The 19403-nt window shown below is 39.6% G+C and overlaps 3 protein-coding genes across 3 annotated transcripts; all 3 read right to left on the minus strand.

Annotated features, from left to right (window-relative positions):
- Window positions 1-1814: 1814 nt before the first annotated feature.
- LOC110057063 (uncharacterized) lies at window positions 1815-4298 on the minus strand. Its single transcript, XM_020763646.2, has one exon. It carries the CDS (start codon window positions 3042-3044, stop codon window positions 2160-2162), a length of 885 nt encoding a protein of 294 aa, XP_020619305.1. The 5' UTR covers window positions 3045-4298; the 3' UTR covers window positions 1815-2159.
- Window positions 4299-5455: 1157 nt separating this feature from the next.
- Window positions 5456-8859, minus strand: LOC110057077 (uncharacterized). Its single transcript, XM_020763663.2, has one exon. It carries the CDS (start codon window positions 8542-8544, stop codon window positions 6892-6894), a length of 1653 nt encoding a protein of 550 aa, XP_020619322.1. The 5' UTR covers window positions 8545-8859; the 3' UTR covers window positions 5456-6891.
- A 5134-nt stretch (window positions 8860-13993) lies between these two features.
- LOC110057049 (uncharacterized) lies at window positions 13994-18746 on the minus strand. The gene is made up of 3 exons (XM_020763633.2): window positions 18178-18746; window positions 15977-16376; window positions 13994-14817 (listed from the first exon to the last, which is right to left on the minus strand). Exons 1-3 carry the CDS (start codon window positions 18603-18605, stop codon window positions 14599-14601), a joined length of 1047 nt encoding a protein of 348 aa, XP_020619292.2. The 5' UTR covers window positions 18606-18746; the 3' UTR covers window positions 13994-14598.
- Window positions 18747-19403: the final 657 nt, after the last annotated feature.

Here is a 19403-nt window from a genome sequence, read left to right on the forward strand (position 1 = left end):
GACTTCTCTAAAAGCATACTGATACACATGAAAGACCTTTAGTAGAACGGAGAGCTAGACATAGCTTGAATTAGTCCAAACTGAACTGCCAAGATGGAACCGTACACAGCTGTTTCGAATTGGTTAGTCGGTTCTCCTCAGCACTGTGTAGCAGCGAAAAAAATAGAGCAACCAGCACGAAGGTCGATTGTCCACTAAATGCACATGGTTATGATCTCAAATGAAACTTAAATCCCAAGGTTCATGTGTACGGATTGGTTAACATCACATGCATAACGTGTGACTAGGAACACAACAAGCAAAAATCCGGAATGTCATGTCCAATGTCCCGACAAGGAAACTGCAGACAGACAAAAACTGTGCTACAAAAAATACATGGCCGAGACCATGTTAAAAATGAACAACACATTGGATCTAAGAAGATCCACGGTCCAGACAAAAACAAATGTAAATGTGGCAACACACGGGATGTAGACTGCAGGATCATGGGTAGACTGCAGGCCTAGAATCTCTTCCAATCAGACACCGAGTTAATTAATCGTATACTAATTTTCCGTCATTTATATAGAAACAAAGGAATATTGGTTAAAAGCTGTATTTCAAACAAGCCGCACATTATCCAGTCAAGGAGTTTGTTTTGCAGTCAGTCTAATATCCAATGAACTCACCTCCATAAACTGAAATTCAAATGTCCGGTCCTCAGCCAAACTGTCGAAGACTGATTGTTTGTGGATTGCAGTGTTTATGTGTTCTTTAGTCTAAGTTTACTGACTTTTACCAATTTTTTTTATCCCTTGTAACCTCAGATTCCACTGATGATAAGCTTAGGTCTTGAAACCGTTAATATCTCTCCTCCGTACCTGTGGCAAAACAGGATTACTGCCTCCTTACTCATCTTAACATACGTCGAACAAATACTTGGAAATACTTCACAATACAGAAAAACAATCATTGTTACTAATGGCTGATTCTTATGGTACCAAAAGAAAAGGAATCACCCTAGCTTATAGCTTGAAAACTCAAGTACGGCCTTGCTGAGAGTGCCGTTCTCACGGTCCAATCCCAACCCAGTCGGGAATTGACTTAAGTTTGCAGATCTTATCGTCCATTTTCGCTATCTTTTCTAGTGACTTCCTGACATTTTCCGAGTGCCTTTGAAAGGACAGTACTTCACAAAATCAAAATCAAAACTTCCTCAATCTATTAGACGTGTAGGTTTTGGTCTTCAGTTTTGGTACTTTTCGAAGTCGTCAGTCTCCTTCAGTCAGTGAGAGTCAACATCAAAGTAGAAGTGAGCTTTACTTCGTAACAAACTAAAAGTTTCTGTAAAACTTAAACTGAATAAATCATTACTTGCGTTCGATATGACCTTGATGTTGAACTATTGCATGCCATTGCTAAGTCATCACTAACCACAATGAGGGCTTTTAAGGGTGCCCACCCACCCGTCTACGAACACTTCATTGTGTTACAAGCCGCTACCGGACGTGCATCACGGATGATTGTATTCGGGAAGGCCGTCTTGTCGGGACTATGTAATTATGTGCCTCAACTCACTAGCTATGGAATACATGGCACGTACTTAAGAAAAGGAAATAACAGTAAAACATACCCTTTGGTAATACCATCCGACTCAGTCGCGTACAATTTGCTTTTTTGTACTTGTTGAAATGTGTTTACGGTATCCTTCGAACTGTAAATAAATGGCTATAATTACAAGTAATTATTCATCGATGAATTACTCTGTTTAAAGTTTGCGATTTGACGCGGTGTTGAGTTTAATAGTCACCAGACAAGGGAATAACAGAAACATCTGGAGAGGCAATATGAACATCTTTATTTTTCTCAATAAATTAACTTGTAGGAAAATTATGTTCTAAGCAATCTGTACGCGATCTAATCTTACTGTAGATATTAGAAATCCATTCTTAATTGCCCCGCTAATCTTTACTGCGAAGTCTTCTCCGTCAAACCGATTTCCATTTTTAAAAACTATACACATTCAACACTAGTATAATATTAAATTTCACCCTGGCATGTAGCACTATATTCCAAAAATATCAATAACTTCTTGAGTTTTCGGCTCGTTTACATTCGTATCATTTACACAGCTTTCAGTGTAGGGTCATCCTTCTCAGTCTGTTGAAATTTCAAATCATTTAAAGTTCAGTTGTACATAAATCTGTTACCATCAAGTCCCTTCTCTTGAGAACTGGTTCCGTACATCGTCGAACCAAACTAAAACTTCGGACGGGCCGATTGTTGTTCAAAATCTCCGGCTTGGCAGGCCGTTCAATGCGGCTAATATCGGTTGTGGGTTTCTCGCACACCTCGGATATGGAAACAAGGTGCCGGTCTTTTTCTTGCGACCGCGCAGTCAGCGCGCTCGCTTCTTCTCCGCACGGTGTCGCTATTTGTGGCGCAGCCAGAGGCCTTCCTTCCGCGCTGAAGACTTGTTGTATTTGAATATTGGACAGGGCCACTGTGCATCTCTCAAAAGCAGTTTCGTGAGCTCGAGGGTGTCTTGGCCTTGGTGCGACATTGAAGGAGTGTGACCTCAAGGCCGGTCTATGTCCAGAGCCTCTTAAGGTATCTCTCTTCGAGTTTGATTGCGATGAAAACACACTCAGCGCTCGGAGAACAAGACTGGCAACCGTTTCATTTTCATATCGTATTCCAGCTTTTTCATGAAAGTTCTTGGTGCTATTAAAAGTGTGGAAAGTTGGTTGTGGCGACTCGATCCTTGTCATGTCCGCGACAACAGTCTCTCTCCATACCACTGCGCGGGTTTTTAACGACGTCAAACAGATTTCAATCCGTTGTCCAAGGCTGTCCGTATTATAGACTAAAGCTACAACTCCTCGTCCTACGGTACTCCATTTTTCTTTGGTGGGTCGTCGGAGAATGCTTAGTCGCATCTTGTTTACAAATACCTCGGCCAAGCAAGGTGCTATAACAACTTTGTGCCGAGGTGTCAGTGTCTTCGCCAAGGATTCTCTTATTCGCAGGACGTCTTCGTCGGTCAAAACCATCGTAGGCTTCATTGGAAATCGCTTTGTTACACGAAAACAAAGGTCTCAAGTAAATCGATCTCACTTATAATGTTATTATCAAAGCAGAAATCAGAAGAGTTATGGGCCAAACAAACAGCAAACAACACTCTTGGTGCCCGGTTCGTCCGTGCTGCTGACCGACTTCTAATTCGTGGTCTAAAGATTTGTTAGTATTCGTGGATTTGCGGCACCAGGGTTAGCTGATTTCCGCTTCGCTGAGAAATTATCTCGGAAATCAAGGCGTGGGAGTAAACAGCGAAAATGACTCATATTTACATGACTGCAAGCGAGTAAATCCGCGATTGTCAAACTTGTGGGCAGAGAGATCTAGTGCTTTCCAATGACTGCGAGGTTCTTTACCCCTTGAGAAGACCTGGTTACAATTTTACAATAACAGAAAGTTCAGGGTAAAATATTTACACAGCGAAAATCGAAATCAACGGTATTTATGGTCGACACCGCACAATGTGCTTATTTGCCCTTTGGCGGTACTGGTCTGCTCGTTATTCAAATTTCCCTGATTATTATATTGTACACCAGTGACGATTCTTTCAAGATTCACTCATGTGCTCGGGAGAAAGGTCAACAACGGATGTGGTCAGCGCCAGGTCCATTTGCACTGACTGACAAGACGTCGCATCTCGTGATTCAAGGAAATTCAAAGAACTTTCATGCAGAGTTGTCAATTAAAATGCGTATAAAAACTAACCTACCCTCTTTTGTTCAATAAGAACCAAGAATTAGCTCTGACAATTGTACAATAGTTTTTCTGCCAGACTGAAAGCCTTTTGCTGATTAGGGTTCTCTAAAGGGAAAAATGTTTGATACTGGGCCGTCTCCTGGGAATGACATCCAGTCCAATATGTACAGTGTATATAGCATGCTAGAAAGAGAAATGGCAAAAAAACTGCCTGTACCTCGATATACAACAACTGAAACTTAAACTTCCGTTGGGATGATTTCGTATGTCACTCCAAATTACGTTTTCCCGTTTTGCTTGCTCTGATCAAAACCAGGAGCAGATTAAAGAAAAGTGGATTGGGAACAGGCCTTTGCCTGTTACCCGAGTCCTTTTGGTCCTGTCACGACGAGAGAGCTTTTTAAACTTGTTCCGCATTCGCGCTCTCGCCCCAATTTCCGCGCCAACAGCATGCCAGCAAGAAACTCCTCGCTCGTACGGGAACACTTGTTCGCCAAGCAATGATATCGACGGACCATACAAATGAGCTGGAAATACACGGAGTTACTAGCTGTGTCGTGAAAGGCATAATTTCTGACCCACATCGACTTATGTTGTAATTAGTTCGCATGCGCATGAGACAATATCCATTCAACTTTTATTTTCTCATCAGGCATTTTGAGAGTTCGTATCTTGATCATTTATGAAGAAATGAAGGTTCTGGACACAAAAAGGTGGTTGTTCACATTGATGTGGATGGCATTCCTTATAGAACAGCTCCACCCAATGAGGGTACTTTTCGTTTCAAGCGGAGATGTTTTTAAGGGAATTCACGACTTGAAGTATAGACGACTGAAGCCAGGAAGAACCGTCATTAAGGTATTTAAAAGAGCCTTTCAAAATATCCTCGAAGAAACGCACCAAATAGCTGATTCTTCAAAGTATTCTGAGTTAGTGGAAAGTAGGTACTTGAAAGCCGGGGTACTCTTTTCTGTGGAAGGTGTATGAAATGGTTGCCTTTTCTGTCAACGGATGCTTTGTAAAAGGGGGGAGGGGTACAGGAGTTCACATCTGTGCGGAGCGTTCTCGTTGAACCTTTGTTGAGTACCTCTCCGAGCACATCGTTGAGGCAGCTGGATAAAGGGAGGTTTCAGGCAGGTTTGAATTTTCTGGGCAACCGATCACTAGACACTTACATTAGAGACGGGTTTCTAAAAAGCCCTTTAATACGACAGACTGATTTCAATAGTTCGTACGTTACCAGCCGATATTAAAACTAGGTTCGATTACCAGCCGCTGTACGGGAAAGGAGCCCGCGGAGAAACGTAGACATGACTTAGAGAGCGGCAGAAATCGAGCCTATATTAAAACTTACTAATAGAAAGCTACAAAACAGAAATCGAAATTAATGCCAACATAAAAACCAAAGATAAGCGTAATCGTGCTTTGAACAACCTGGATTCCATCTGCTTTCAGTCGGACAAATCCGAAGTGAGCAGGTCCGGTAGCTTTCTCATTTGTTACGTAACATATCAAACACGAAAGACCGTGTTTGACCACATTTCCAAACACCGAGAAGAGAGTGGAAAGTACGACGCGCAGCGGAGTATTTTTGATGAACTTTGATGTCTTTGGAAATAAGGTCAAACACGGTCTTTCGTGTTTGATATATCTTTCTCAATCGAAACTAAAACTAAGGAGGAAACGTAAAAATCTACGCTAATTAAGATCAGACATCCAAACTGCACCGTCGCGTTTATTATTTCCTTTGTTTAAATTTGAGAAAACTCCTTCCAATTTAGCAACACAGGCTCGGGATATACCTGTGCCCCAACCCCAGCTATCATCTGTTTCAAACTGTAATTTTGAACATGCCATGTTAATACTGCACTTGATCGACTGTTTACAAAACAGTAAGCATTCACTGGTAGATGCAGACCCCAGACTTGTGATCAAAGAACCAATAAAATAAAAAAAAGATAGCTAACTAAATATCACATGATTTCTCTCATGCATAGAAATATAAAATCTTGTATATACATGCAATATCAGCGACATATCAGACATGAACTGCAAAGCCTCAATTTACATTATTAATTTGCTGTCAGTAAGTTTTGCCCTGAAATAACACATCTATATCCTAATATTTGTATTCACTGTATTTCTTTAATGTTTGCACACATTGGCATCATTGGTAAGCTATGCTTGTGCCATAAATAGACTAATCAAATAAATTGTGTATCTTCTTGTGAAACAATGTTACAAATTGTACCTGTTTTGTAAATAGTAAATATTTTACACACAACATAAATTTATGGTCTCTCTTAAACCCTTTCACCCTTTGGATGGCATAGTCCTTAAGGAAGTCTCTCATTGTATCTATTAAATAAAAAGCTCTTTATCCTTGAAATTTGAGCATTTTGTTAGTCAATACTCTCAGTCAGGCTGACACTAGTTTGACAATAGGTGAATACATTTTAAACTAATATTAATGACAATGAACCCACACTACACATGTTTGCTGAGATTACAACCTCTTTCAGGCTCATAGCTATCTCAGATAATTTATACAAAAACATCTTAACTAGTGTTTTAAAGGGATTTGTAACATGATGCTTCTCAAAGCATTTGGAAAGTTGCAGTTCAAAAATGGATAATGCTTTTATCCAGGTAAATCTCTGTCCAGTGGACAGTGAGATTGTTTATAATGTCTGAACTGGAGCCAGAACAGATGTCTGACATGGTGAGCTCTATCCACCCTTACTTGAGGGATGTCTAAGCATTCCATATGGATGGTGTTCATGTAGCTCTACAGAGATCCAAATCATGCCTTAGAATAGTTATTAATCTGAAATGAGTGTGCAGAAGCGGATATCTGTTAACTTGCTTATCTGAACAATAAGGAGGACCTTGACATGGAAACAGTGACACGGAGGAGTATAAATGACAATGAGTGATACAAATTGTGTTGAAATTCTGACTGTAACATGCAGATCTTCCTAAATTGTGACAAGAAAAGGTTTGAAATCCAGACTGGGAATTCAAATGCATAACCCCCTAAAAAGCATCAATAGAATTCCAGTTTTATTACATTACAAACTAGCCACCATGTTATCTTGAACTGTTTGGCCACTGCTTAGCTGGCCAAGAAATACCAAACTAACTTTCCCTGTTTGAAAGAATTTGGAAAAAGGCTGCTTTATTAAAACACACAACCAGACTTGTTCCACTAGTGGAAAGGGCAACATGCAAAGGTTCTTCATCAGTTTCAATTTTTGAAATTAGTTCTCCATCTGGTTTAAAGGCCACAATCGCATTATTACTGCAGTCGCACACTAAAATGGCATTGATGATTACATCAACTGCTATGCCAACTGGATCTAAGAGATCCCCATTGCCGAAGTCAAAGAGGAATTTGCCACTGCTGTCAAAGACCTTTACACACTCCAAATCACCATCAGTAACAAAGAACTTTTGTTGATGATACACAACATCTTGAGGACAAGCTAGTTTGTCTTCACCAAAGCTAAACTGAAACTTTCTATCAGAATTGTACACAAGAATACATGGCTGTACTTCATCCTCAGGTTCATCACAGCAGTCTCTAGGACTTGAGGTCACTAGCAAGCGACCACTGGCATCTGTAGATATCCTTGTGAATTTTACACGGTTGTTTGGTGCCTTCACATACTTCTTGATGAATGTGCCTTCTCTGTCATAGTGAAGCAAACGGTTGCACTCTCGGTTCAAGACTATAATTTCATCATCCTTGGAAAACGTTATGTCCCACAGGTCACCATATCTAATACGAAATGATGTCAGGTAATCTGCCTGTGAAGAGTAGACATAAACACGTCTCTCCTCTTCATCTAGCACAACAATGTCACCTGACACATTTGACGCAGCAATGGCAAAAGCCAAATATCCAGTTTCAATGGTCTGTGTTTCTTCTCCACATGTACTGTAATCGATAACACCAGCACTAGCTTCACTATGAATATACTTGGTAGCAGATAATGTTAATTTCCCAAGCATTTCCACAAATTTGCCTTCCATTTCTGACAGCTGGCAGTGACAAAAATCCATTTCCGCCTGACTAGATAGCTTTCTGGCTTCCAGTGTTCTTGCTTCTGCAGTGGAACTGATTTCTTTTAACTGCTTCACAAGCAAGTCTCCAGAGTCCAGAATTTTTCCAACTTCACCTTGCTTAAGAATTTCACTGGCTTTCTGCATACAACTTTTCGCTTGCTGAACAAAAGCTCCAATGTCTTCCCTCTCTCTTTCTAGAGAATCAGTGTCATAGTTTTCGGTCATAAAGCAATCAACTTGAGAAAGAAGAATTTTCCTGTGATCATTTACGATCTGGACCAAATTATCAGCCATGCTGTTAATCTCGCTTCTCAACAATTTGCTCTGATCTGTGGCCTTCTCGTAGCATTCTCCCATTTCTTTCATCGCTTTCTCTGCCGCCTTCACCCTATCTTTGCAAACTGTCAGTGCCTCATTGACAGCTTTTTTTTCCTTTCTGGCAGGAGTGTTCTCCATAAGTCGCAACAAAAGATGGTTGGTGGGGAAAGCAGACACTCCTACAGATGGAAGGAAAGACTCTTCTCGGCACTGGGGACATGAAATGGTAATACTATTTCTACGCACCATGTTCTCCAAACATCGCTCACAAACATTGTGAGCACAGTTTGGAAGACACTTCGGCTCCTGAAATTCTTCCAAGCAGACTGGACACGTAGTTTCGTCCCCCATAATGTTCACAATCTTCTGTAGTTCGTAGTGCTCTGATCGAGAGAGGGCCGCCATTACTAATTTGCCAGGATTTGGTGATGATGCAACTTCGAGCCCAGTTTCCCCACCCAGTTGGACGGGAACAAGAGCTTCAGGGGTCTACAATCGGTGCATATTTATTGCATGACAATATCACAGTTAGCCTGTGTCACAGCCGCCTCTCCCCGGAAAAAAAAATCGGTGAGAGATTTTTTTTTTCCGGGGAGAGGCGGCTGTGACACAGGCTATATCACAGTTTGAATGCAAGTGAATAGTGTTTTTCGCGTGTTCTGATGGGTGGATTCGGAGGTGATTAGCAAAGAACTATTCAACCCCACATTGGTAAATAATTGTTAATTATTTGCTTTGGAGAGGTTTTCAACTGAGTGCTTAACTGGTTTTACTTGGGGTTTTTACTATGGTTTGAGACTGGCTGAGTCTAATCCCGGTTTGGGGGGGAGGGGGAATTACTCCCAGAAAAATTGGGTGGGGGTGTGAGGCCCGCTTCTCAAAACCCTTGCCTACCCTATTTATGAACTGACCAAAAATTTGAGACCCTATCAAAACCCTGTTTCAGACCTGCGTTATAATTAGTTCCCTAGTTCAGGCCAATGTTAAATTACCGTAAACATAATTTGTAAAGGGCTTCTGTTGATTTTCTTTTCGATAATGAAGAAAAAGTGGCTTTTCTTAAAAACATACCCATATCAAGGCTAGAGTACAAAAACCATACCCTATTTATGGCCAAGATCTGCGATTTTCCCTACCCTATTTGACCTGACCAAAAATTCGATACCCTGTTTATGACTGTTGTCGCTGGCACAGTTGCCCTAAACATAACTTATGAAGGCCTTTTGTTGATGGTCTTATCGATAATGATGAAAAAGTAGCTTCTTCTAAAAGAATGACCAAAACAGCTGAAAAACCATACCGTTTGGGGCTGCACTACCTATATAGCCAAAATAAGGGAGTACCTCCTCCCCCGATCTTATCATTCATCAAATCTTAATGATCAAAACCAAATTATAATTTAACAAATTGACGCCAGTTTTTTTTATGCGTCTGTCCTCTTATTGATGATCGATAAAATGCATTATAGCATTGTCAAAGGGTAAACTTTGACAATGTTATGATAAAATTTATATTCAATAGGAGGACAGACACATAAAAAACTGATGTCAGTTTGTTTTTTACAATAAGAAGACCCCAAAATGGTCAAATGGTGGGAATAAATGAGGGAAAAGGCGCCGTTAACTTGCCGTAAACAAAGATAAGTGAATCTTATTCAAAATGACAGAAACATTGTCAATAGCAAAATAGCGAAAGAATGAGAGATGCGAATGCATCCATAACACTACTGGAAAAATGACCTGAAAAAATTTTCAGGCTCTGAACGGGATTCGAACCCACAACCTTTGCGTTACCGGTGCAAGGCTCTACCAACTGAGCTATCAAAGCCACATCAGAGCGGTCGTGTGTAGGTTCCGCCCTATATGTTAAGTGGACGTAATACTCGGCTCAAGTATATGAATTCCATGGTAATAGATGTCCAACAGTAGCAATTAAATAATGAAAGAATGAGATGCGAATGCAGCCGTAACACTACTGAAAAAATGACCTGAAAAAAATGTTTTTCTATTGTCAATAGCTTTTCTCATTTTTTGACTGGCTACTTAAAAAAGTCCATAAAATCTCATTGGTTAAAAGTTGACAGTTTGACAGCTGAAAGCTGAACTTGAAAGCTTGCGTAAATTAAAATTGTATCCGTCTGTATTTTTATTCATGATAAAAATGAGCCAATCAGCGTGCAAGAAATTAGACAGTTATTGTAAAAAATTGTGTTTTACACTGACCATTACTGAGACCCAACTGAGGAGTCTATTCATAGGCTACAAGGGATTCCTGATTTGAAGTGATCCTAGTCCAGTTGCTTGACTCTCCTTCTTACAAGGAAAAATGGCACTACAAAAGTGGATCACTCTCTAGATGCCTCATGTACCACCAAGAGACAGGTGTATGCAGTGACTAGTATCTTAAAATATAACATGCCCACTGAAAATAAAGCCAATCGGTAACACAGGAAAGCCGTAGTATACTTGATGATATTACACCACACCTTCCCATCAGGTGCTGCATTGATATCCCTCTTGGCCATAGTGTATTTTCCGTGCCATGGTATAAAATAGTTATGTAACACTTTCTTGTGGTATAATTTCCATGGATTACATTGTAACTCACTTGTCGCTTGTATTTTCTTGATAAAGACGCTCGCCTTGAGGCTTGCATGTATACCAAGAAAATACAAGTGACTTGTGGGATATTCCAGGGTATACCACTTTAAAGCGTTGCATATAAACTTATAATGATATACCAAAGGAACCAGGCAAAGAAGTGGCAGGGTCTCCTGCGCAGCAGCTTAATGCAACGCTCTAACTCCACCACAAGTACACAGGACAGTTGCAAAAAGAACCAATAATAATATGGCAGTGATAAAGAAATCATGAATATATAATAGGACTTAAGCCTGATAAACAGTCAAAACTAGAATCCCCTCTGGCTGGGCAAAACAAAACCGAAAATATACATTTTGTACATCTAAGAGCATTGAACTACCAGTGCATTGAGGCAGCATACACAGAAAGTCATGTAAACCTTTGTTTTCGATTCTCTGTCACTTTACCTATTCACAAACATATTCATATATACATTACTTTATTTACCCTCGGATTTCAGAGTAGCTTATGCAGCTAATATCTCCAAGAATTTAACCATCAGATGAGAGATAGACCACCACACCGGGAACTATGTCCCCTACTCTTTTCGATAAGTAACAGGTAGCTATTTCTTTTATTTAACCTTGTAGTGCAAGTTTTTTTATACAACTATCTATAAAATTGACTGATAACCTATTTTACATGTAGCTTCCAACAGTGATGTGTATGGCTTAAAATAATTTAACTAGGGAATGAAAACATATATGTTATCTACCTAGCCTAATGGAAACACTGAACTATGAATAAATTTGGGACAATTCAAATGCTGTACAGTTACACCACATTATTCAAATCTGTTGTTCTTTAAAGTCACAAACTGTGACTGTTTTGCTTTCAATTCTAGTTTAATCAAGGCTGAGGTCTAAGAAAAATTACTATTACGAGGTTCCTAACCATGAAATCTTGGGTGCCAAGCACTCAAGCTTATATGGAAAAAGTAAGTTTTACCAGTCACCCAAAGCAAAAAGTTAGTTGCAAGTGGTACCCGTGCACTCCTAGAGCACAGCCCCGTTAACGTAACCATTTTAGTGTTCAGTAAGTGAACAAAAAGCTCAGTCTTATTCTATCTGTGAACAGGTATGCGCTTACATTTTAATTTTGTAAAAGGTTTCGGCTAACACCATGTTTAAGTTAAGTTAAGTTGAATTTGTTGACTTAAGTTTTTCCCTAAATAAAATAAACCTGTTTGTTCACAGGTTATAATAATAATCTTTATTGAAGAAACTTTTTCACGTACATGTGGTTTAAAATGATTCGAAAAGAGCGTGGGTTCAAGGAAGAAGAGTTCATTCGCGACTTTACATCCCTTCCATTTAGTGTCATTCAGGCAACAGATGATCCTGAAGAAAAGCTAGAGATGTTTACTACACTCATCTCTGACTGTATTGAGCGACACGCTCCACTGACACGCACAAAGGTCACACGGCCACCAGCTCCCTGGTTACATGATGAGGAAATTGTAGGTCTTCAAAATCAGAGAAATGTACTAAGACACAAGGCACACTCGTTAAAAACACCCGATGCCTGGCAAGCTTTTCGCGACGTCCGTAATCGTCCGAAAACAACGATCAAAGAGGCGAAACGATCGTTCATCAATACGGCATTATCATCAACGAAACCGAAAGAGGTCTGGCGTATCATACACCGTATTTTGAACCCATGTCCACAGCCTTTACGTCTGGATGTCAATGAGCTTAACAAGCATTTTGCAGAAGTTGCCCAACGCACCACCGGAAATGCAGGTGTTGACGCAAAAGAAGACCTACTGAACTTTGTTGATAGCTTGCAGCCATGCCTGATGGGGGAAAGATCATTCACTTTGCGCCACGTTAAATATGAAGAGGTCCTCAAGGAAATCAAATTAATTCGTTCCGATACATCGACAGGACCTGACCAAATACCAGTTAAGTTCCTAAAGCCTGTAGCCGACCTGATTGCAGGACCTTTGACAGACGTGATAAATTCCTGTATTGCCACATCAACATTTCCCGACGCTTGGAAAGTTGCGAGGATAACCCCAATCCCTAAGACCAGTGGCTCTACCTTCAGTGTATCAGACATGAGACCGATATCAATACTTCCGGTCCTTTCAAAAGTTTTTGAAAGACTCGTACACCACCAAGTCATCGATTACATTGATTCTCACTGCCTGTTAAAAGAGAATATCTCAGGCTTCAGGAAAGGACACTCAACGACTACTGTTCTATTAGGGATCAGAGATGACATTATTCGCGCCATGAAGCGAGGAGAAGTTACCCTCATGGTACTAGCCGATTTCTCTAAGGCGTTTGATACCATCAAGTACAAGACTGTTCTTGAAAAGCTCAGCCTGTTGGGCTTTTCCAAGGAATATCTTAAATGGACGATCCAATATCTTACAGGAAGGAAACACTTTGTGCAAGTCGACGACAAAACGTCAGAGCTTTGTAGGGTGAGTTTCGGCGTACCTCAAGGTTCTATCATGGGGCCACTCATTTTCAATCTCTACGTGGCTGACCTTCAGTCATATGTACGCGGAGTTAAATGTCATCAATATGCTGATGATACCACACTGTACACACAGTGCAAACCAGCAGATCTTCAATCAACTCTAACTGAACTTTCTGCAAGTATAGGCAAATTGGAAGCGTGGTCACGTGAAGCAAACTTAGTCATTAATCCTTCCAAGACTAAGCTGATGTTATTATCTACTCCGCAGTTATCAAAGGTCCATCATTTAAACACTGAAAAGTTCGACATCACAATCAACAGCATCCCCTTGGAACGAGTGACCACCACTAAATTATTGGGGTCTCACATCCATGAGCATCTGAACTGGGAAGGAAATGTCAGACAAGTAGCAGCGTCCTGCTATGCTACTCTAACAACCCTAAGGAAGTTAAAGAACATCCTGCCTTTCCATATCAAAAAGAATTTGGCACAGGCACTGGTTCTAAGCAAGCTATATTATAATGACATAGTATACCACTCACTCCCAGATTATTTAATGAAACGTCTCCAGAGAGTACAAAAGGCTACAGCTAGTTTTGTGCTTGGTAGATTTGTGTCATCCGAAGACATCCTTACGAAACTCAAATGGCTTCCCGTAAAGGAACAACGCGAATGGAACCTACTTAAGGCAACTCACAAAGCCCTTCACAACCCATATTGGCCAAGTTATCTGAAACTTAATGTATTTCAACACGAAAGATGCTTAAGATCTAGTAACAGCATTCAGTTAGAGAGATCTTTAATTAATAATACTCTACAGGACCAGACTGCAAGTTTATTTAACACGTTGCCCAGCAACGTGAGGTGCTGCCAAGACTATATTAAATTTTGTAAAGACACCAAAAACATTATTTTTAAGAGAGCTTTAGAACACCTGGCATAATTTTAATTATTTATTTATTCATTTATTTATTTTAGCATATCTTAAAACACAATTTTATCTCGTTTACATATAGATATAAATTCTTAAAATTCTTAGATATCTTTTTAATTGTAAATTTAGTTAGCATCAGGCAGGCGAAGAGCCACCCTGTGGATATACTGCCCGAAATGCCATTATTATTATTATTATTATTATTATTATTATTATTATTATTATTATTATTATTATATATATATTTGGTACAGCCTTGTAGTGTACATAGTGGGTGATGCACTCAACATGGCCAAATTACAGAACACCCTACACTCTACTGATTCTCTACGTAGGAGCATTTGTTTTTTTGAGCAATCAGTGTTTTCTGTGCTGCACAGTCATACAGTCCCTACACTAGGCTTTCCTTCCATGCTGATACATGTATTTGGTGGATCTGATCACAGTAATTATTTATTGCTTGATAAGTGAATAACAAACACCAATCCCCACAGCTGCAGCAGCAACACCATATTTTAGCCACGAGTCCCAAGAGTTTCTGTTGCTACTAGATCCACTGGCTCGTCTCCACTGCATAGCATCTTTCCCATCTCTCTCTTCCCATTCCCTGTACTTTTCTAGAAGGCTTTGTGTATCCAGTATATCATTTTCATCTTCTGCGTCAAAAGCAGCCTAACAAAACATCCGAGACAAAAAAAAATCATGAAAACTTGGAACCGTCTGTTACTAGGTTTATTTCACAATAAAATTGTATTTCTAAATGGAACAAGATTTATCTGACACCCAGTATATTCAAGGTCACACCACAGCATGTTATCAGGTTTTTGTTACTTTGTATATCACATCAATTTAACAAAAAAACTATTAATATAGACTAACATATATTTAGTTGGAACCAAACAATTCTATACACCTTAATGTTATAAGAAGAGTAAAAAGTTCATTGGCATAATTAATAATATATTATTCCATGAGCGTGCATTGGATATGAGAGGGCGCGTTGCATTATTTCCTTACTAATTGTATCTACAACAAAATTCTCAACCATGATTAGTTCTCTGCATACCTATTTGCCACGTAACCGGCGCATGATCATGTGGGTGTCCAATAATTATTACAGGTATCCAATTTGAACTTTTTGTAATTGGATACCTGTAAATGGATACCCATGTGATTTGCATGTCAATTACGCGTGCTTTAATGGCTTCCTTCGCAATGTCTCCTACAGTTTTCAAAACTGTGAAAAGCGCTGTTGACGTTTTTACTCAAAAGAAGTTCTCAAAAGACATTTTTTATTCCAAAATTTGTTACAGATATGATTAATTAGTAATAATTATTGGACCTCGTGTGGTACAATTCAGGGAGTAATCGTACTTCAAATTGGCCTCGCACTTCACGCTTATCCAATTTTGAAATTACTCACGCCATTACTCCCTGAATTGTACTCCACTCGGTCCAATTTCCATTACTAATTTGATTTTAGATCTTATCACACTACTAAGAAGTTTTTGAGAAGCTCATGAAAATGACTCTCATCTAGTACATGTATATCACAGTGTTACAACTTGCCCAAAAGGCAAGCTTTAAAAACTCCTTTTCTTTGCATCCTGTACTCTGTACAGGGTTGACACCAGTCAGTTTGGTGGGGACTGGAAGCAGTATCTTGAGAACAAAGGGGATAACATTTGTCCAAGGTACTCAAAGATAGCATTTCAAACTAAAAGCAATACCAATATATTTTGCTCAATCTGGTCTCTAGGGTTCTGGAACATATCAGTGAAACATTTCATTGCAGACTAGTGAAAAAAATACAATGCACTGAGTTACTCACCCATCCTCCTTTCTTCTCTATCCATTCAGATGTGCTCTCTTGAATAAACCTTAAACTGTGCTCAGCTAGCTGCTCAAGTTGTAGATCATCTAACTCTCCTATGATGGCTACTTCACGAGCAAAATGGCACAGTAATGCTACCTTTGACCAGCCAACAATCTGAAGGTCAAATGTTAGTTTTCTAGCAGCTATGCAAAATTGTTCATATGACAGAGATCCTGCTTGGATAATCATCAGGGGCTCATCTAACAAATTCGGCACCCTTTCCATAATTTCCTGACTGATTTTGTCTAGTCTAGCAGCAACACGACCTTCAGGAGATAACACAGGTGAAGGTGTGTGGTCAAAACAAGGTCCACATGATGAAATCGCCAGGTCATTTGGTCTCTTATAGAAATCCCTATACAAAGAAAACAAAAATTGCCTGTTAATTAGACCATCAGGCTAGTAATGTACTGTGTAAATCTGAAAATAATGACCCACTGCTGATTGCCAGTTTCAGATTTGGAAACCTTTTCCCATCACTGTTTATGCCAAGTCACCAATTTCAAGGACTCACTGTTATAGGAAAACTAAATAAATTACAGTGAATCTGCCCACTGGATAAGATGGTGACAATTTATATACACTAATACAGTATAATACAAGATATATGAGGGTGTTTTTAATATTTTGAATAAAAATTCATTGAAAACAGTCTTCATCCTTTAGTACAGCAATACACTTCATTACTTGATGTAAAAGAAGCAGTTGTAAAGAGCTGGTATTAGATAGTGTTATACTTATGCCCCCAGTAACAATATACTCTTAATTAACCAGTTACTGTACATAACAATGGATATATCTTCTGAAAAGAGTTCACAGCAGAACAGAGAAATATCCTGTCCTCAGATTAATGAGCTGTATAACTGTGGTTAGATCTCTTTTATGTGAATTATCACTTTGATTTCTCACATTAATATTAGGGTTTGAAAAACAAACATGCATGAATGTGAGTGAAATCTTTAAATAACTCTCAGTAGATCATGCTTGCAAGCATTAAAAGTTTATGCAGCAGAAAGCTCAATGCATATGCTATTGAAAGGAGTAGAAATGGCTCACTGAAAATCTACTGTTGAAAAAATCACCTGTCTAAGTAGTGCTAATTTTAATTTTCTCAGGTTGTCACATGCTGTCAATTATTTTCAAACATTGTTGAAGTAAACACAGAAGCACTTATATAGGAAATCTTTAAATAACCCTCAATTAACTGTGTAAATGTTAAAAATTAGTGCATTTTTTTTGTTTTGTAAATAACTGTGTCCAGTGTTATCAAGGTGGTATATTTAGCGGTAATTGTGAACACAATTTAGCTCCCATTTTTGGCCAACAGTTGACCGGCAGTTTGACAACTCTCAGCTGACAGTTGGCTGACAGTTGGCTGACAAACGCAAACAGTCGGCCGACAGACAACCAACAATATCTTTTGGGAACTTTTCTTCACTTCTACTTATTTACCAGTTATTGCCACTTGATAAAGACGAAAACTATGGATTAGCTGAAAGATGACTGTAAGATTACATTGCTCCCTATATAGATTATGAACACTATTTATAAAATCAAGCACTATTCACCAAAACCACCCGTTCCACAAAGCCTTCAAATTATTATCACCAACAACTTTGATGTTTACATAATAACAAATCATTGTAACAATCAGAAATTAAAGCAAATAAACTTACATTCGTTTTGGCAGTCAAGTTTCAGTATAAATTAAAACAAATTAATACACCTACGTTTCGTGAGTTGTTTGATGGCAGTAGAGAACCATGACAGGACTTGAGTGAATCCGCCAAAGTAGTTCTTGTGTGCTACTGTACAAGCGTACAAAAAACTACTCGACAAAGGAGCTTAAATCCTGTTGCTGTTTTTATATTAAAAGTGGAATATTTGCGGGGGCAATTAAGCACAACTGCAGTCTTGTGACATGAGCAGTTTAAACACACTTTTCGCTTACTCCATTCGCTAGATCGAACAAACACAGCTGAGATGCAGGGGAGTAAAAGCGTAACAGTTAGCCCGGCACTTGAGTGTAAAAGACCAACAAAAACAGATCGATTACGAAGCACCAGCTGACAGAAGCCCCTATTTATCAACGTCAACACTTACATTTTATCCTAGTTGACACTAAGTATCCAAGGCATAAGAATAGGTCAACTTACATTCTCTTCTCAGCCCTGTTCCTGAGTTTCGACTGATCGAATGTTTCAATGTCTCTCTTCAAGTTTAATGATAACTTGCGTTGTAGTCTTGCCATTCGTAGAAATTTCTGCCGTTTATGCTCGTACGCACCAGCATCGCTAGAACTCTTTGATAACTTCGACATGGCTCTAGTTAAACACGGTGCCCTACTTTCTGAGCGAGTAAAGTTTCTAGCAGTCAATTTATCTGCAGGTAGTGAGCCTAAGTAATCTAAAACGACAATCCGAGTTTCTTCTCGAATCCGTTCAAGTGAAGCCCAGCGAGCCATGTTTGATTTGGTATCGTCACTTTTGCCCATCTCTGGGTCAGAATCTGTGTCCGTAGTTACTTCAGGCGTTCCTTGCGTAATGTATACGTGTTCCACAGGATCGCACTCCATGTTCTCCATGTTTAAGTATATTTGTGCGCAAACGGCGATATTTTTCAGCTGTTTTACTTACAAGGAACTGTTGTCACGTCAGGAGGTTAAATTGGACCCAGTAGGACCCAGGCCTTTCGGCCAGTCGACAACCGTCGGGTACGAGCACTTACGCACCCGAGTTGTGCGCACGTGCGTGTGTTTCTGTTTTTCAAGTGCGCGTGGGCTTCCTACGTTGGCAGCGTTTATCGTATGCGGTCCATTGCAGTTTCTGCTTCCCGTGGGCCGGGTCACCCTTTTTGGGCCCTCTTTTGTCTTTGTGGTGTGAAGTACTGTGACGTTTCTGTACTGTCATAAACAAGCCCCGCCAGTATGGAGCAGAAAAACAATTCACAAATAAGTTGGAGTAGCTCAGAGTCCAAACTGAAATACAATATGCAACCGTGGACAATTTTTTCGCCGACCTGCTGAGGTCTCATCAGCACGGTAAAGCAGAAAAAGATAGAGCGACCTGCACGAGACCAATTATCCACTAAATGCACATGGCAATGACCTCGGAAGGGTGACTCAAATCCAAATGTTTGTGGATTGGTGACTCATTGGTCAATGCGCACAAACCATCTATTTTTTAATAGTTATTTTAAGTCTCCCTTTCTTCACAGCAGGGCATTTGTAAAGCACGTGCACAGAGAATTCGGTAGCAAGAATAGCTGGTGATTGCCAAAACCATACCTCATACTAGATCAAAAAGTTCAACTCCCTTCCGGCTCTTTCCATTGTGGCAAACATTGTGCTACCTGTCCCTACATTTCTGATGGACTAACATCC

This window comes from Orbicella faveolata, unplaced genomic scaffold, assembly GCF_042242905.1.
Source record: "Orbicella faveolata isolate gen_17 unplaced genomic scaffold, um_ofav_v1 contig_1, whole genome shotgun sequence".
Lineage (NCBI taxonomy): Eukaryota > Metazoa > Cnidaria > Anthozoa > Scleractinia > Merulinidae > Orbicella > Orbicella faveolata.

Excerpts from the sequence above, each read along its gene's own strand:
- LOC110057077 (XM_020763663.2), bottom strand. The coding sequence starts at position 8,544 with ATGGCGGCCCTCTCTCGATCAGAGCACTACGAACTACAGAAGATTGTG.
- LOC110057049 (XM_020763633.2), bottom strand. The coding sequence starts at position 18,605 with ATGGAGAACATGGAGTGCGATCCTGTGGAACACGTATACATTACGCAA. Across the intron at positions 16,377-18,177 it reads AACAGGGCTGAGAAGAGAAT|GGATTTCTATAAGAGACCAA; the intron begins GTAAGTTGACCT and ends TTCTTTGTATAG. Across the intron at positions 14,818-15,976 it reads TAGAGAAGAAAGGAGGATGG|GCTGCTTTTGACGCAGAAGA; the intron begins GTGAGTAACTCA and ends ATGTTTTGTTAG.
- LOC110057063 (XM_020763646.2), bottom strand. The coding sequence starts at position 3,044 with ATGAAGCCTACGATGGTTTTGACCGACGAAGACGTCCTGCGAATAAGA.